The 13,703-nt window shown below is 41.4% G+C and overlaps 5 protein-coding genes across 6 annotated transcripts; 3 read left to right on the top strand and 2 right to left on the bottom strand.

Moving 5' to 3' along the window:
• Positions 1–121: 121 nt before the first annotated feature.
• LOC117140468 (cytosolic Fe-S cluster assembly factor NUBP2 homolog) lies at positions 122–1,414 on the bottom strand. The gene is made up of 3 exons (XM_033303414.1): positions 1,220–1,414; positions 704–1,146; positions 122–379 (listed from the first exon to the last, which is right to left on the bottom strand). The coding sequence occupies exons 1-3, from the start codon at positions 1,328–1,330 to the stop codon at positions 151–153; spliced, it is 783 nt and encodes a 260-aa protein (XP_033159305.1). The 5' UTR covers positions 1,331–1,414; the 3' UTR covers positions 122–150.
• A 404-nt stretch (positions 1,415–1,818) lies between these two features.
• Positions 1,819–6,059, top strand: LOC117139041 (phosphatidylserine synthase 1). Its single transcript, XM_033301142.1, has 6 exons — positions 1,819–2,541; positions 3,579–3,837; positions 3,900–4,465; positions 4,529–4,739; positions 4,807–4,888; positions 5,442–6,059. The coding sequence occupies exons 1-6, from the start codon at positions 2,201–2,203 to the stop codon at positions 5,477–5,479; spliced, it is 1,497 nt and encodes a 498-aa protein (XP_033157033.1). The 5' UTR covers positions 1,819–2,200; the 3' UTR covers positions 5,480–6,059.
• LOC117139044 (vesicle transport protein SFT2A) lies at positions 5,605–7,111 on the bottom strand. Its single transcript, XM_033301147.1, has 4 exons — positions 6,898–7,111; positions 6,559–6,728; positions 6,371–6,488; positions 5,605–5,951 (listed from the first exon to the last, which is right to left on the bottom strand). The coding sequence occupies exons 1-4, from the start codon at positions 6,967–6,969 to the stop codon at positions 5,820–5,822; spliced, it is 492 nt and encodes a 163-aa protein (XP_033157038.1). The 5' UTR covers positions 6,970–7,111; the 3' UTR covers positions 5,605–5,819.
• Positions 7,112–7,352: 241 nt separating this feature from the next.
• LOC117139042 (transcription termination factor 3, mitochondrial) lies at positions 7,353–8,517 on the top strand. Its single transcript, XM_033301143.1, has 2 exons — positions 7,353–8,153; positions 8,213–8,517. The coding sequence occupies exons 1-2, from the start codon at positions 7,379–7,381 to the stop codon at positions 8,488–8,490; spliced, it is 1,053 nt and encodes a 350-aa protein (XP_033157034.1). The 5' UTR covers positions 7,353–7,378; the 3' UTR covers positions 8,491–8,517.
• Positions 8,518–8,690: 173 nt separating this feature from the next.
• LOC117139043 (BCL2/adenovirus E1B 19 kDa protein-interacting protein 3) lies at positions 8,691–13,613 on the top strand. Of its 2 annotated transcripts, none has more exons than XM_033301144.1 (5): positions 8,691–9,132; positions 12,086–12,357; positions 12,433–12,509; positions 12,639–12,818; positions 12,884–13,613. In XM_033301144.1, exons 1-5 carry the CDS (start codon positions 9,093–9,095, stop codon positions 12,933–12,935), a joined length of 621 nt encoding a protein of 206 aa, XP_033157035.1. In that variant the 5' UTR covers positions 8,691–9,092; the 3' UTR covers positions 12,936–13,613. The 2 variants fall into 2 exon arrangements, with proteins under 2 accessions (XP_033157035.1, XP_033157037.1); XM_033301146.1 differs by lacking the exon at positions 8,691–9,132 and adding an exon at positions 10,922–10,952.
• Positions 13,614–13,703: the final 90 nt, after the last annotated feature.

Here is a 13,703-nt window from a genome sequence, read left to right as displayed (position 1 = left end):
TATCAATTAAATATAAAAGACCTCAAATATTTGGAATATTTGACTGCGACCGTGGCAAATCAGATCGTTTCCTGATGAACATGGTTATATTCATAAACTGAATATTGAAACAAAGTATCAAATTTAAAAAATGGTTATTTTGGTGTTTATTTAGGAGGCCAACATTGTTTTCAACTTCTCAACTAAATGCGTCAGCACCTCCGCTGTCGTGGAATCCGGAAGCTCGTCCAAGACGGACGTAGTGGTGCCCGCCAAAACGCCCACTCGGGGATCTATGGGCAGAGTTCCTAGATGTGGAACTTGGGCGTATGTGGCCAGTGAGACGCCACCGTTTGACGAGAAAATATTGGTGCACGAGGTGCAATGGGGGCACACGAACCTGCGTAAATCAAATATAAGATAATTTAGTCAAACATGAGATAATTATCACCTGGTTAAAGTCCACAGGTGTCGCCCTGCCGTAAACTTGACGCGCAAAGGCGTCCAATTAATATCTATGTATATTTGCATTTTCAATTAGTCAGCATTAAGTACAGTAGAAATGCTTATCAGGAGTTTGTAAAACTCTTTTCAGTTAGGGAACAGTTAATGGATGGCTATCGTTTTCGGTGCCTTACATTGGAGTTCAAATTGTTTAAGGACAAATTGAAATGAATCCTATTTTGATGGCTGTCTTGCGGCTTAACAAACTCAAAGAACTCACCCACTCATATTCTCGACGATGCCCAGGATATTGATGCCGGTCTTCTTGCAGAAGGTGATCTCCTTGCGCACATCGTCCAGTGCCACCTCCTGCGGAGTGGTCACAATTATGGCTCCGTGGCAACCAACCTCCTTCAGGCACTCCATTACGGTGATGTGCTCATCCGATGTGCCGGGTGGCGTATCGATAATCAGGTAATCCAGCTCATCCCACCTGACGTCGGTGAGGAACTGCCGGATCATCATGGTCTTCTTGGGACCACGCCAAATGACCGGATCCTCGCGGTTCTTCAATAAAAATCCAATGGACATCACCGCCAAGGTTTGGGATTCATCCGTATAGACAGGAACCCATCCCTCGTCGCACTGGAATATATCCCGTCCTTCCAGACCCAGTAGATATGGCACACTCGGTCCACACAGATCTATATCCAGCAGACCAACCTATTAGATTATACATATGAGTACATTTAAAAATTCCTTGGTAATGTTTTTGTGGTGAAATGGTTTGGCTCACCTTAAATCCGTTTTTTCGCAGTGCCAGCGATAATTGGGTGCTCACTGTGGATTTTCCTACTCCTCCCTTGCCTGATAGCACTACGATAACATTTTTAACCTTGTCCAGCATTATAAAGCGATTTAAAAGCAATTTATATCGAAAGCAATGCAAAATCGTGGATTGCTTTTTGGTCAACAAGTGCAATCAGCTGTTCAGGGCTACAGTCATAGCGTTAGGGGTGTTCCAGTATTCCAATATGTTGCAATATATATATATATATGATATTATGGGGGAAATCAGCTATAATTATTTTTATTTAACTGTTTCTAAACAAAAATCATTGAATTCCTCGGGAATTACATAAATGATGCATATATAGTTATTATATAGAAGAGATAAGGTAAAGAACAAATGAATGAAGTTCCCTAAGATATAGCAACGGTATATAACTCTAAAATATTGGCAATATAATTATATATCTTGTTTTAAAGTAGGCTGATCATTGCTTTTCGAATTCGATCTGAAATAATACAAAATATTTTGCATCATATGATTGCCGAAGCCCCCCATCGTTCCGCACTTCGTCTGGCAACGCCCCTGTTATCAAGTCACACATTTCAACCTTCCGGCAACGCCACCGCCGGCAAGTGTCGATTTTTATTGGTCCAAGTCGCGCGCAGCATGTTAATTGACAACAACGGACGGTAGCTGGCGAATGATAAAATAAACGTGCGCCGATCGAACGCGAGTCGAGGATCCAGGAGCCGTGCCCACGCCATAGCAAGCGAGGACACCCGAACCGGGCGCCATAGAAACCGCTGCGAGGAAAGCCTAGTGGGAAGCCTTGGTGGAATCGAATCGAATGTTGCGCAACCTTCAGTCCCCGCATGTACTTAGCCACCAAACCGATTCCGAGTCCGATTCCGAGCCACCAACCACCTAACAACAACCACATCACGCCACCCGCCTACATTTGATAATCGAATTTGTAGTTGGGCGATGAAGAAGCGCACTAATTCACGTGGCACACCGACATCGTCGGGCGACGCGCTACTGGTCACCACCTCCTCCTCCGCCGGCGATGCTGAGCGGGATCATCCCGCCTACAAGTCGGGCGCGGCCAGTGCCCCGGCCACGCCCACCAAGCGACGGGATGGCAGCGATGGCAGTGGCAGCAGTGCGGGCGCACGCAGAAAGCGCAAGGACGAGATCGCCCAGACATTCGTGATCGTCAACGAACGTCCCGTGGACGACATATCGCTGGACTTCTTCTACAAGCCACACACCATCACCCTGCTGGCTGTTTCGGTGCTGGCCGTCATGTACTTTGCGTTCGTCAGGTGAGTAGAGGAGCCCTTGAGCCCGCAGGGAAACCCATTGTGATCTCTGGCAAAGGAAGACTTAGTTAGAATGCAAAGGATTTCTGGTAATACACCAATGAAGGTTATTCGATCCTGGATGCTACGCAACTTCATTGCTAACTCGCCATCGGTTCGCTTGTATTCATTTCGATCTTAGAACTTTGCCTTTGTCAGCTGAGATCGCTTGTTAACCCATTGGGTGTTTATGCGGGTTTTGTGCCCTCGATAGCTTCATCAGAGATCTGTTTATTGGGAGTTTGTAGTTTAAATCATAATATATTATATTGGACTTTCCTTGAACAAACTGAATCTTCAGATAAGGAAGAGTTTGTAAATCCATTTCTGTCAGTACTGATTAATTCCTATGAGAGGTACGTTTAGAACTATAGTACTGGGCCTAACCCTTATCAGTATTACATAACTGGTCTGTAGTAAATCCCCTTGGTAACAATAGTTTATTTGCATTGGCTGTTAGCGAGATAGAACCAATTATTATTATTATTCTACAAAAGGTTTCATTGGTGAACACATTTTGTTATTCATATTCATTTTAAATAATTAATTTACATCATTTTGTATAATATTAATAGACAGTTCATCAAAAATGATTGGATTTCACTAGTTATTCACCTATGTCCTGTTAAGTCCCTTATCTTCAAAAAACTTTCGATGAAATCATACTTTTTAATCAAAAATCTGCACCATGTGCCTTCTTAGTTCACCCATCAGTTGTTGTACAGGGGTTAAGCACTTAAAAATATCACGAATACTCTGCCAAAAGTGTCAACTCAGACAGCCGAAGGTTTAAAAAAGCCAAAAACAAAAAATAAAATATATTTGCGCTAGTCTAGCGAACAGTATATAAAAGTAGAATCGCCTAAGAAATTCACTTAAGCGTGCCATTGACCCCCAAACCCCATCGAAAAACGTGCTATGCTGATAAGGAATACTATGACTGAAATAGTAGCGCTAATGGAAGCCAAGATCATCCACTTAGCAATGCGCTTTCGTTACAGAAACGAGGCGAACGTGGATGAGAATCTCTGGGCCGGCCTCCTCTGCATTGTGTTCTTCTTTCTGATCATCTCGGTGATTGCATTTCCTAATGGACCCTTCACACGACCACATCCCGCCGTCTGGCGGATATTATTCGGATGCTCTGTGCTGTACCTGCTGACGCTACAATTCCTGATGTTCCAAAACTACCCGACCATCAGGAGCATATTCTACTGGATCGATCCAAAGTTAAAGAACTTCCACATCGATATGGAAAAGGTAAGTCCTTCTCCGTTACTATGAACTGCCCAATATGTAACCAACGATTTCATAATTTCCAGGAGTATGGCGTCAATTGCTCGGACATCAGTTGGGATCGCGTTAAAGGTCACTTGGACGTCTTTGCCTGGGGCCACTTCTTGGGCTGGGCCTTCAAGGCCATCCTGATCCGTCACATGGGCATCCTGTGGGCCATTTCCGTGATGTGGGAGATTACCGAAATAACCTTTGCGCACCTGCTGCCCAACTTCATCGAGTGCTGGTGGGATGCACTCATCCTGGATGTGATCATCTGCAACGGTCTCGGCATTTGGATGGGTCTGAAGATCTGCCAGATTCTGGAGATGCGCGAGTACAAGTGGGCCAGTATTAAGGACATATCCACCACAACGGGCAAAATCAAGCGTGCCATGCTGCAGTTTACGCCCGAGAGCTGGTCGGCCATTCGCTGGCTGGATCCCAAGTCCACGGCGATGAGATTTGCCGCCGTCATTCAGCTAGTGATCTTCTGGCAGGTCACCGAGCTGAACACATTCTTCTTGAAGCACATCTTTGAGATGCCGCCGGATCACTTCATTGTCATAGGTCGTCTCATTTTCATCGGTCTGTTTGTGGCGCCTTCGGTTAGGTACGTTTTTCTTTTAACCATTTATCTTATATTATTCATTTCAATTGATACTCTGAATTTTAGGCAATATTACGTGTATGTCACCGACACACGCTGCAAGAGAGTCGGCACCCAGTGTTGGGTTTACGGCGCCATCATGGTCTCCGAAGCTATTCTGTGCATCAAGAATGGCAAGGAGTTGTTTGAGCGCACGCAAGCCATCAACATTGTCCTGTGGCTGACTGTCCAAGTAATAATCTCGGTGGCATTTGTCTACCTCGCGGTTTACTGGCAGGTAAGAGCTAATTGGAATTCAACTTAAGTTGTGCAGACGTGCTAACTTGTGCACTTCAATATTTCAGCAGCGGCAGCTGAAAAAGGTTTCATCGACGCCCGCAAAAAGAAAAGAAACTAGTCCTGCCAGCTCATCATCGCCCTCGAAAGGTATGTATGGCCATTTAACAACTGCAAGCAACATTAAATGGTGTGATGGTGAAGGTTAAAATATAAACAAATTCTTTGAATTACGTTGGGTTTTTCAAAATGTCTGTTCATGTTTAAGATGGATAATTTGTATAACTCGGAAACTAGGATAACTATTGAATTGTTTACGAAATACAACTGGCATTTGCTTAATTGTGGCTTATACTATACACTTCAGTCCCTTTAATGTTGCCTGCCTTACGACTAACTTTCTTTTTTGCGCTCACTGACTTTCTTTGCTATTGGCTCAATTTATGGTTAACCACACTGTTTTCTCAACTCAATTTGCTCTCAATTTAAATTCTCCTTGCGTTTCTCCCCTCTCTGTCTCTTTCTCCTTCTCCGATTCTCCGCGGATTGCATTGCCACAAAAAAGCACAATCGCCAAGGAGCAATTCCATTGATGCACCCAACATCATGCACTACGATATTAAAATTAAAATAGTCTAACCAGTTATTGTTAACTTTTATATCTGCTACTTTTGATCTACAATTTTTCATTTCACTTTTCTAGGTAAATTGTCGCCGCAAAAAGAGAAGAAACTAAAATAAGAAGTTGATATAACTAAACTTGAAAGCTGCAGAAGCAAAGTGGATCGGGCCATTCTTTAAATTAAAAACCAAAACAGAGAAGAGAATTATGTACATACACTAAAGAAAACTGTACTGATTAAATTAAATACATAACATGTAAATATATATATATGTATAAAAGATATATATATATATATTTATTAAAAAGACAAAATGGAATTACTTGTTAATAAGAGAATATAAAGGACATTCTGTGTTCTAGTGCTAGGTTAATACAATACAAGCGATTTAATTGTCTTAGCTTAAGCTACAAACCAATCTGGCTTTTCTCGAGTTATGTACAGAAGCGCATCTGATTCTAGACCTCCAGAATTGCCGACATGGTCTTCTTGACCGCATCGCGGGCGTAGGGGATGTACGACAGCGAGTACCAGGTCATGGCCAGAGATTGTATGATTATGAATATAAGCGTGAGTCCCGCCTTTTTCCACTAAAAACAAACACAAAAAAGCCAATCAAATACAAATAATAACAAATTAAGCCCACACATCGATTGTGTCGTACTGTTTTTTAGTTCAAGTAATAAAAAGTAAACCAATATTCAGAATTTAAATGTTAGGGCATGTGAAACTGTGTTGTAAATATTAAAGTAAAATGCTAAAAGCTATCATTTAACTTTACTGTATGTAAGTCCATGAAGTATGGATACGATTTTGCACGCTATTTCATGGGATAACTTTAAAGTTTAAACATAAAGGAAACGTTCTCTAGAAAACCTGCAAGCAAATTCGTCATGCTATCGCTATGAAAGTAACTTGATTATAAAAGATCCAAAAGCATTCAACGAGCAAATTAACGACCGAACCCTAAATAATTGTGGTATCTTCGATTTGATCATGGACGCCTTACCACGATAGCAGCAATGAACGTCAGGACCATCATGACGAGCACGATGATGGTGGCGATCAGCCGGGTTTCCGCGAACATTTTCTTGATCTGCTTGAAGGGACCCATGAGGAAGCAGGTACTGAAACCGGAGAAGAGAGACTCATTAGCCGGCTTGTGTGAAGTACGAGTGGAACCAGCAACGCGCTCACCTGGCCATCGAGATGACGTTTCCTAGGGTGTAGAAGACCGCAAAGACCACAATGCCTCTGTGCAGAAATAGGGCGACCGAGCCGAGTATGGAAAGTAAGATGCCCAGGGCGAAGCAGATGATGAATCCCTTGATCCGAGTGGACCAGCTCAAAGTGGACATGTCGTTGATCTGCGTATGTAATTGATTGATATTAACTAAATGCCCTGATAAGCGTTGAGTCACACGGCTTGGGAAGCCATGTGATCGGGGGGCGTTGCCAGCGGGTAGCTCCTAAGCCACACCATAATCATAATTCATCCAGCCGGATGAGATCAGTCCCATTAGAAAACTTCTTCACCTGTGTAATGATACTGCTCTCCTCCTCCGGAGTGGGCTCATCTCCACTCAGAACGCGGCGCAACTTGTCCATTATGCGGCGATTGACTAATGTTCAACAGGTGGCTAACTCGGAATTCCCGGCTCTTCTTAGGGGTTTTGCATATACTTCTGTTTTTATGCTCCGGAATTTTCACACCAAAATAAATCCAAGATCAGACCTAGTGTGACCGTGGTTGTAGCCGTTAACATATACCGTCGGATTAAAAAATATACCAAGAATCTGCAATTTTATATATATCTTCAAAATAAACTAAAGAATTCAGATATAAGTAGTGCATTTTTATTCAAGAATATCCTTTAACCTTTTGTAGACAACAATAAAAACAAATATGTTTTTATCAGCTGAGATTCAAAATATAATTTTAGCTATTTCTAGCTAGCATGCCATATTTACAAACATTGACAACCCACTGCTGGCGCAGTCTGGCAACTCCTCCAGCATGTTTTGTTCAGCAATACGTAACATTTTGAGGAATTCACAAAACGCAGTAATTACCTCACAAATACGGAATCTGCGAGGACAACAAAGTGCCCACCATGAGGTAGAGGTGTTAACATCAGCGGGTATAACCCACAAACAAAATAACAAGAAGACAGAGCCTGCGGAAAGTGAGGGCTCCAAAGAAGTGGCTCTGGACTTCCGAAACCGGGAGGCCCATGTGCCCTCCTTCAATTTGGCGGCCTATGTGAACAACTCGAGTACCCTGCAACAATTTATCAGCTTGGGAGTGGATCTGCACAGTATTGAACGGCGAAAGGGATTGGGAGACTTTGTGCTGAAGCTGGATTTCGAGAAGAATGTGAAGCCCTACATAACCTTCCTGGTGGATCAGGGCGTATCACCCGATGACTTCGGCAGGATGTTCACCAAGAACCCGCTGCTGTTCAAGGAGGACTTGGACGATCTGCAGACCAGAGTGGAGTATCTGAAAAGCAAGAGATTCTCGGACGAAGCCAGGCAAAGAATTCTCACCCAGAATCCTTATTGGCTGATGTTCTCCACCAGGCGAGTGGATCGTCGGTTGGGTTACTTCCAAAAGGAGTTCAGATTGAGTGGCCATGATCTCCGACTTTTGGCCACCAGAGAACCCAATGCCATTACCTACAATATGGAGCACCTGCGTAAGTCTGTGTTCACCCTTAAGGAGGAAATGGGATTCAATGCCAAGGAGCTAAGTGCCCTGGTAGTACGAAAGCCCCGCCTATTGATGATTCGTAAGTCTATCTACATTCAAAATTAAGGACATTCCTAATTAAACAACTTTTCCTTGCAGCTCCGGATGATCTTGTCGAGCGATTTAGTTACATTCACCAGGATATGGGCCTTCCACATGCCCAGATTGTCCAGTGCCCAGAACTTTTGGCCTCCCGCGAATTTCGATTGCGGGAACGTCATGAGTTCCTGAAATTGCTTGGAAGAGCTCAATATGATCCGCAAAAAGATCTGTATATATCGCCAAAGACTATAGTGGAAGGCAATAATTTTTATTTCGTCCGGAATGTGGCTAAAAGTGAATTGGAAACATTTGATTTGTTTTTGAAAACGAGATGAGAATAAAATAAATATATATATTCTTTTCATATTCTGCCTAGATATGCATATTTTTAAAGCTCAACAGAAACCAAGTTTTATCATTTCAAAAATAACCACCAATAAATTTTCACAATTCAAGGGATGCCAGATGTAGAAAAACGTTGACATGCACCTGGATTGCTAGCGTTTCTCCATCTGGTCACACTGTACAGCAACAAAAGATTTAAACTACGCATTAAGCTTGTGCGTAGGAACGAATCGTGTTTAATTTTAGTTACTAGCCAGTCGCTTCGGGAGAAGCATTAAACAAAGTTGCAATATTTCGGAGCTCCAGCAGTTGGCTTCAGTCCGAAACCAATAGTTATAGTCAAATCGAGTGCAGCGGCGGTGAAACAGCGCCAAACGAAAAGTAAAACGCATTTTCCTACGCATACATAAACAGCAAAAGCGAATACACAAACACAGGCAGACATACGGAAGGGCCAAAAAAACTTGGTCAAACTCACGACATAATAATAGACATAGTTTAACTTTAAAGCGAGTTTATAATAATAAGCAATAAACCCAAGTTATCTTTGGTGTTGACGTGTTGAACACACATACCGATAAACAAAAACAAAATGTCTACGACACCAAAATCGAGCGAAGATTTGCTGGGCGGTAAGTTGTTTGTTTTCGTCTGCTTTGCTCTTTCATTCGTGTTTTTTGCGTCTCCCCTTTTTGCAATCATAACAATAGCACGGTAACCCGTTATGCCGCATTGTTGTTGTTGCGAGAGTATCTATGACATGTGTATGTACAGAGGTGGTCAAAAGTATTTACACAACGAGCTTTTTTTTCAATTGTCAACTAATTGAAAAAAAAGCTCGTTGTGTAAATACTTTTGACCACCTCTGTATTTATGGAGTTATTTGTAATTTCTTGGTATCCGCATCCCATATTTTTTCAAGGCTTTGCTTTGTCTGCTTTTTGATTTCGTTCTGTTTTTATTTGCTTACTTTGCACTTGTTCTGTCTCCGCAGAGGGGGCGAGAAAGAGAGAGAGACAACAAAGAATCCGCAAAACTCCGAATGAAAACAAAGACAAAGAAGCTGCCAACGCACTCTTTCTCCCTCTCTCAACGTCACTCCCCGCTCCTGCTCTTTCATTCATGTCATGTCTTGTTCCTTTACTTTGCACTTGGCCCGCTTGACGTCAGTTGTGGTGTACTTTTTGCGCTCTCCCTTTCTCCGACCCGCTCTTCTTCTTCCGTCTGGCTTGCTAAAATAATTCGTAAATAAATACATTTTGTGGGAGGGCATTTCCCTATCGGTCGTTTCCAGAAATTGCGCCTTTGGCATATTCGCTTCACTTGTATTTCGGCTGCCCACTTTATCAACATCCACGTTTACACTCGCGGAAAAACTAGGTTATATAAATTTATACTCATCAACGTAATTCAATGTGTTGTTTAAAATCTCTTAATTTTAGAAAAATTTAGATCGCAATTGCACGAAATATTGAGAGATTATCTTTATTTTTTTGACAAAAAGTATAATCTTTTTGGTTGACTGCTTGAAAGCACTTTGTTTGTTTGTCCAAAAGGTTGTTGACTACCAAAGAAATTATACCACAATTCTGCAAAGTCACTCACAAAAGTAATGCCGGTTCAACGAAAAATTTGTTTTTCAATTTACTACCATCCAAACAGTACTAATCTAATCAGTTTGAGCCCAAATCGAACCATATGTTATGAAATACATCACTTTTGAAAGGGTTAACAGAGTTTGGATGACGAATTTCTTTATCAATGATAGTTAGCATATATAAAAATTATTTATATGTATTTCTATACGTTAGAATAAGTCTGATATTAATATTTTAAAGCTATGTATGTACATGAAATCAGTGTGTTAGTAATACGCCGGCTTGATCTGTTTCTTGACCTTAAAACACGTGCGAAATGAATGACCAACTTTGAGAAACATTTTTTCTTTGTGCACTGTGCCATATACTACGTAAGAAATCGTATCATGATACCGCGGAGTCATCCATCCAATAATAAAGGCGGTTCAATGGGCCCAACTCAGGGTCTTTTGGACAGCTGCGCATCAAGATGCACACCCGACAAAGCCCGAAGACGGTAGGGCAGAAAGAGAGAGAGAGAGGGGGAGTGAGTATTAGAGAGTGACAGAGGGTGCTTGGCCGAAAGAGAGGGAGAGAGGCCTACGTGCCGTGAGTCACAAAGCCATTGTTTTTGTTTTTGCCACCCTTCTGTGCGCTTTTGCTTTTGTTTTTGTTTCCATTTTCGTACCTGTAACCCGGATTCCCGATAACGCTCCAAATATTATTTACCTGTGCAAAACTTCTGCGTCTACCTGACCCGCGGGCATTTCCATTTAGCATTTTCCATTTTCGCAACATTTCCATCATAAATGCATCATCCTTTTCGTCTAGACGCTGCATTTAGTATTCAATTGTCAGCATGATTGGTCTGCCACGTGAGTGATTTGAACTATTCTGTAACTGATTCCATCGCGAAGTGTCTAAATTAGATGATTGTACAGTGATAACTAGAGAGCAAGCAATCCCAGAAAGAATTTAAATTTATAATGTGACATTACAAAATTGCATTTTTGTATATGCAATTTTACTTGATTAATAGGTGATAGATAAGGCGTTGGGATAGCTTTTATCAATTGGTTATATTATTAGGTAGTTTTTAGGCACGCTCCACTGTACTCCTTATCATCCGATCGAGCATCGCTGTCATCAAGTAACTTGCACGCTTCTCGTGCCCATATTGCATCGCCAGTTTGTCTTTTTTTCTCGATTTGTTTTGAAAATGAAATTTTCTCCGCAGCGCGTTGATAAGCATCGACTGGTATAGACTATAAACAAAACATGTGTGCTGCTTTATATACACAATATGCCGAAAAGAAACGGAAATTGTGCGAGTGCTGGGGTTTTTAGCCTTATCAATGGGGCACGAGCACTCGAACAGATATATACAAATACATACATTATAGATCGGCTAACGAACCGAACGTTTGTATGGTTAAAATGTTTTTACGTGTAAACAAAAACGAAAACAAACGCTGAAAGGGTGACGATGGCAGTTTTAGAGACGCTGCCGCAGCACAGTGGCTCTCAAACTGTACGTCTTGCTAAGTTAACAAGTGAAACAACTTTATTTCGTCAACAAGTGTAGTTTTAGACAATTAATTACTGTAAACTGACGTTTAGCAGTTTATAAATAACAGTTAAATAGTGTTAAACCATTAAAAACTTAAACAAGTTGTGCATCAGTATAATTGATTTATATGTTTTGTATGGAAATTTCTAACCTTTTTAAAATTTGTTGATTATATATTGGTAAATAATGAACATACATCGTTTTCGTTTGTATAAATGCAATAAAGAACGTTATAACGCACGCCTGTGTTTTAAGATTCAACGAATTCGGACTTCTCATGTTTATTCAACACGCCCCAAAAGGTTTCGACCCTCGAGCTTGTGCTATATTTAACCACCTCCAAATGCAACCAACTAAATATTCAATTTCACCCCATTCGGCTTTAGCTTTCACCCACTTTGCTCGCCAGTCCACCATGCTAATGATCTACTTTTCCAGAATCTTGGATCGAACTCAGCACAACAGCTGCGATGGCTGGCATCAAGAGCCCCGACAGAATCACTCCGTTGCCATTCAACAATGGCGAGGAGTACCTGAGACTTCTGCGCGAGGCCCAGCGCGAATCGAACCAGTCGAGCCGTGTCGTCTCCTTGGCCAGCTCCCGTCGTGATACGCCCCGTGATAGCCCCAAGAGTCCACCGAACAGTCCCCAGTCGGAGCTCTGTCCGGACGATGAGCTCAGAAACGTGTACATCAACTACTGGACCAAGGTAAGAGATGAGAATCGAGGCGGAACCGAGATGATCTTGCTAACAATGCCAGTCTCTGTGTTTTGCTTTTGCCAGGGCGGAGACAAACAGAATGCAGACAATGGAGATTGGCTGAAGAACTGGAATCGCAATGCCGAGGAGCAGCCACCCAGGTATGAAAGATATTAATATATGTAGTTATTTGGCTAAGTTTTTAGCTGGGTTTCTAGAAACTGTAACTTATTTGAAGCATTGAGGCCTTTTCCCCCAAATATGGTCATTCATTGAGTTATTGTTTACAGAAGCTGGAACTTCGAGACTGTCAGCGAGGATGCCGGCGACGAGGGCGAGAAAAAGAAGACTAACACAGGCTACTCCATCCGATTGAAGCGACTGGGCTCCAACTCGTTGTTCTCCCGCGAAATTCTGTACTCGCTGCTGGTGACCAACGTCCTGTCCCTGCTGCTGGGAGCTGGCTTCGGGTAAGTTTCTCTCGCAATCTTCTTCAGATTCACATCTAATGCAATTTTTTATTATTTATTTATAGACTATGGTTGAGCAAGCGTGGCATACTCCTTACCCGTGTGGTCATTGACTGAAAGATGCCATAAACTAAAAGGAGAAAGAGAAAATATATATAATCGTTTTCAATCTATCAATATGCACATCAATCGAAAACAGAACACGATGCGTTCCATATGAGAAATCGAAGTATACACATCTATACAGCCAACCGTATTCCAACTCATTTGTATTTTTATCGGAAGTCTACATTTTCGACACCTTCTCATTCAGTACATACCTATATAAAAATGTAATTTCTAATTACTAAGCAAACTAAAACAGGCCTTTGGGCGAGAGTTGAAACTAAACGTTTTCATATTTTATATAATTTTATATATTTAACAATATATCAAGGCAGCAAATCTAATGATACAGAAAAGCATTTATAGATGCTCCATTTATTTTGCTTTAGCCGTATGTCTTAGCACCCAACCGTGCATTATATCCAATACAAATGTACGCCGAACTTCGTGTTAAGATTTTCAATTTCATCATCATACTTCATATAGAACATCCATAAACATTTGTAGACATATTGTAGTTGAATCGTATTGTATCCTGATCGTACTTTTTGTTGAACAATCGTCAAATGTTTTGATTTAATAAGCATATAAGAAAAACGATAAAAAAGGAGAAAAAAACAATATGGCACACATAAGATTATATCTTTAATGTGAGGGAGGGGTTATCCCCCACAAAAAAAAAAAAGAAAACAGAATAGTTGTAATGATTTTTTATATTAAAATATTTTTCAATATCTATTTAAAAGAGAATCTGCAAATATTTTTCTTTGGTGGATTTAA

This window comes from Drosophila mauritiana, chromosome 3L (assembly GCF_004382145.1).
Source record: "Drosophila mauritiana strain mau12 chromosome 3L, ASM438214v1, whole genome shotgun sequence".
Lineage (NCBI taxonomy): Eukaryota > Metazoa > Arthropoda > Insecta > Diptera > Drosophilidae > Drosophila > Drosophila mauritiana.
The sequence above is the reverse complement of the archived record's forward strand: the minus strand, read 5'-3'. Positions and strand labels throughout refer to the sequence as shown.

Excerpts from the sequence above, each read along its gene's own strand:
- LOC117140468 (XM_033303414.1), bottom strand. The coding sequence starts at position 1,330 with ATGCTGGACAAGGTTAAAAATGTTATCGTAGTGCTATCAGGCAAGGGA. Across the intron at positions 1,147-1,219 it reads TGCGAAAAAACGGATTTAAG|GTTGGTCTGCTGGATATAGA; the intron begins GTGAGCCAAACC and ends ATAATCTAATAG. Across the intron at positions 380-703 it reads ATCGTCGAGAATATGAGTGG|GTTCGTGTGCCCCCATTGCA; the intron begins GTGAGTTCTTTG and ends TGATTTACGCAG.
- LOC117139041 (XM_033301142.1), top strand. The coding sequence starts at position 2,201 with ATGAAGAAGCGCACTAATTCACGTGGCACACCGACATCGTCGGGCGAC. Across the intron at positions 3,838-3,899 it reads TCCACATCGATATGGAAAAG|GAGTATGGCGTCAATTGCTC; the intron begins GTAAGTCCTTCT and ends CATAATTTCCAG. Across the intron at positions 4,889-5,441 it reads CTCATCATCGCCCTCGAAAG|GTAAATTGTCGCCGCAAAAA; the intron begins GTATGTATGGCC and ends TCACTTTTCTAG.
- LOC117139044 (XM_033301147.1), bottom strand. The coding sequence starts at position 6,969 with ATGGACAAGTTGCGCCGCGTTCTGAGTGGAGATGAGCCCACTCCGGAG. Across the intron at positions 6,729-6,897 it reads AGAGCAGTATCATTACACAG|ATCAACGACATGTCCACTTT; the intron begins GTGAAGAAGTTT and ends TTACATACGCAG. Across the intron at positions 5,952-6,370 it reads CGTTCATTGCTGCTATCGTG|TGGAAAAAGGCGGGACTCAC; the intron begins GTAAGGCGTCCA and ends GTTTGTTTTTAG.
- LOC117139042 (XM_033301143.1), top strand. The coding sequence starts at position 7,379 with ATGTTTTGTTCAGCAATACGTAACATTTTGAGGAATTCACAAAACGCA. Across the intron at positions 8,154-8,212 it reads GCCCCGCCTATTGATGATTC|CTCCGGATGATCTTGTCGAG; the intron begins GTAAGTCTATCT and ends TTTTCCTTGCAG.
- LOC117139043 (XM_033301144.1), top strand. The coding sequence starts at position 9,093 with ATGTCTACGACACCAAAATCGAGCGAAGATTTGCTGGGCG. Across the intron at positions 12,358-12,432 it reads ACATCAACTACTGGACCAAG|GGCGGAGACAAACAGAATGC; the intron begins GTAAGAGATGAG and ends TGCTTTTGCCAG. Across the intron at positions 12,510-12,638 it reads GCCGAGGAGCAGCCACCCAG|AAGCTGGAACTTCGAGACTG; the intron begins GTATGAAAGATA and ends TATTGTTTACAG.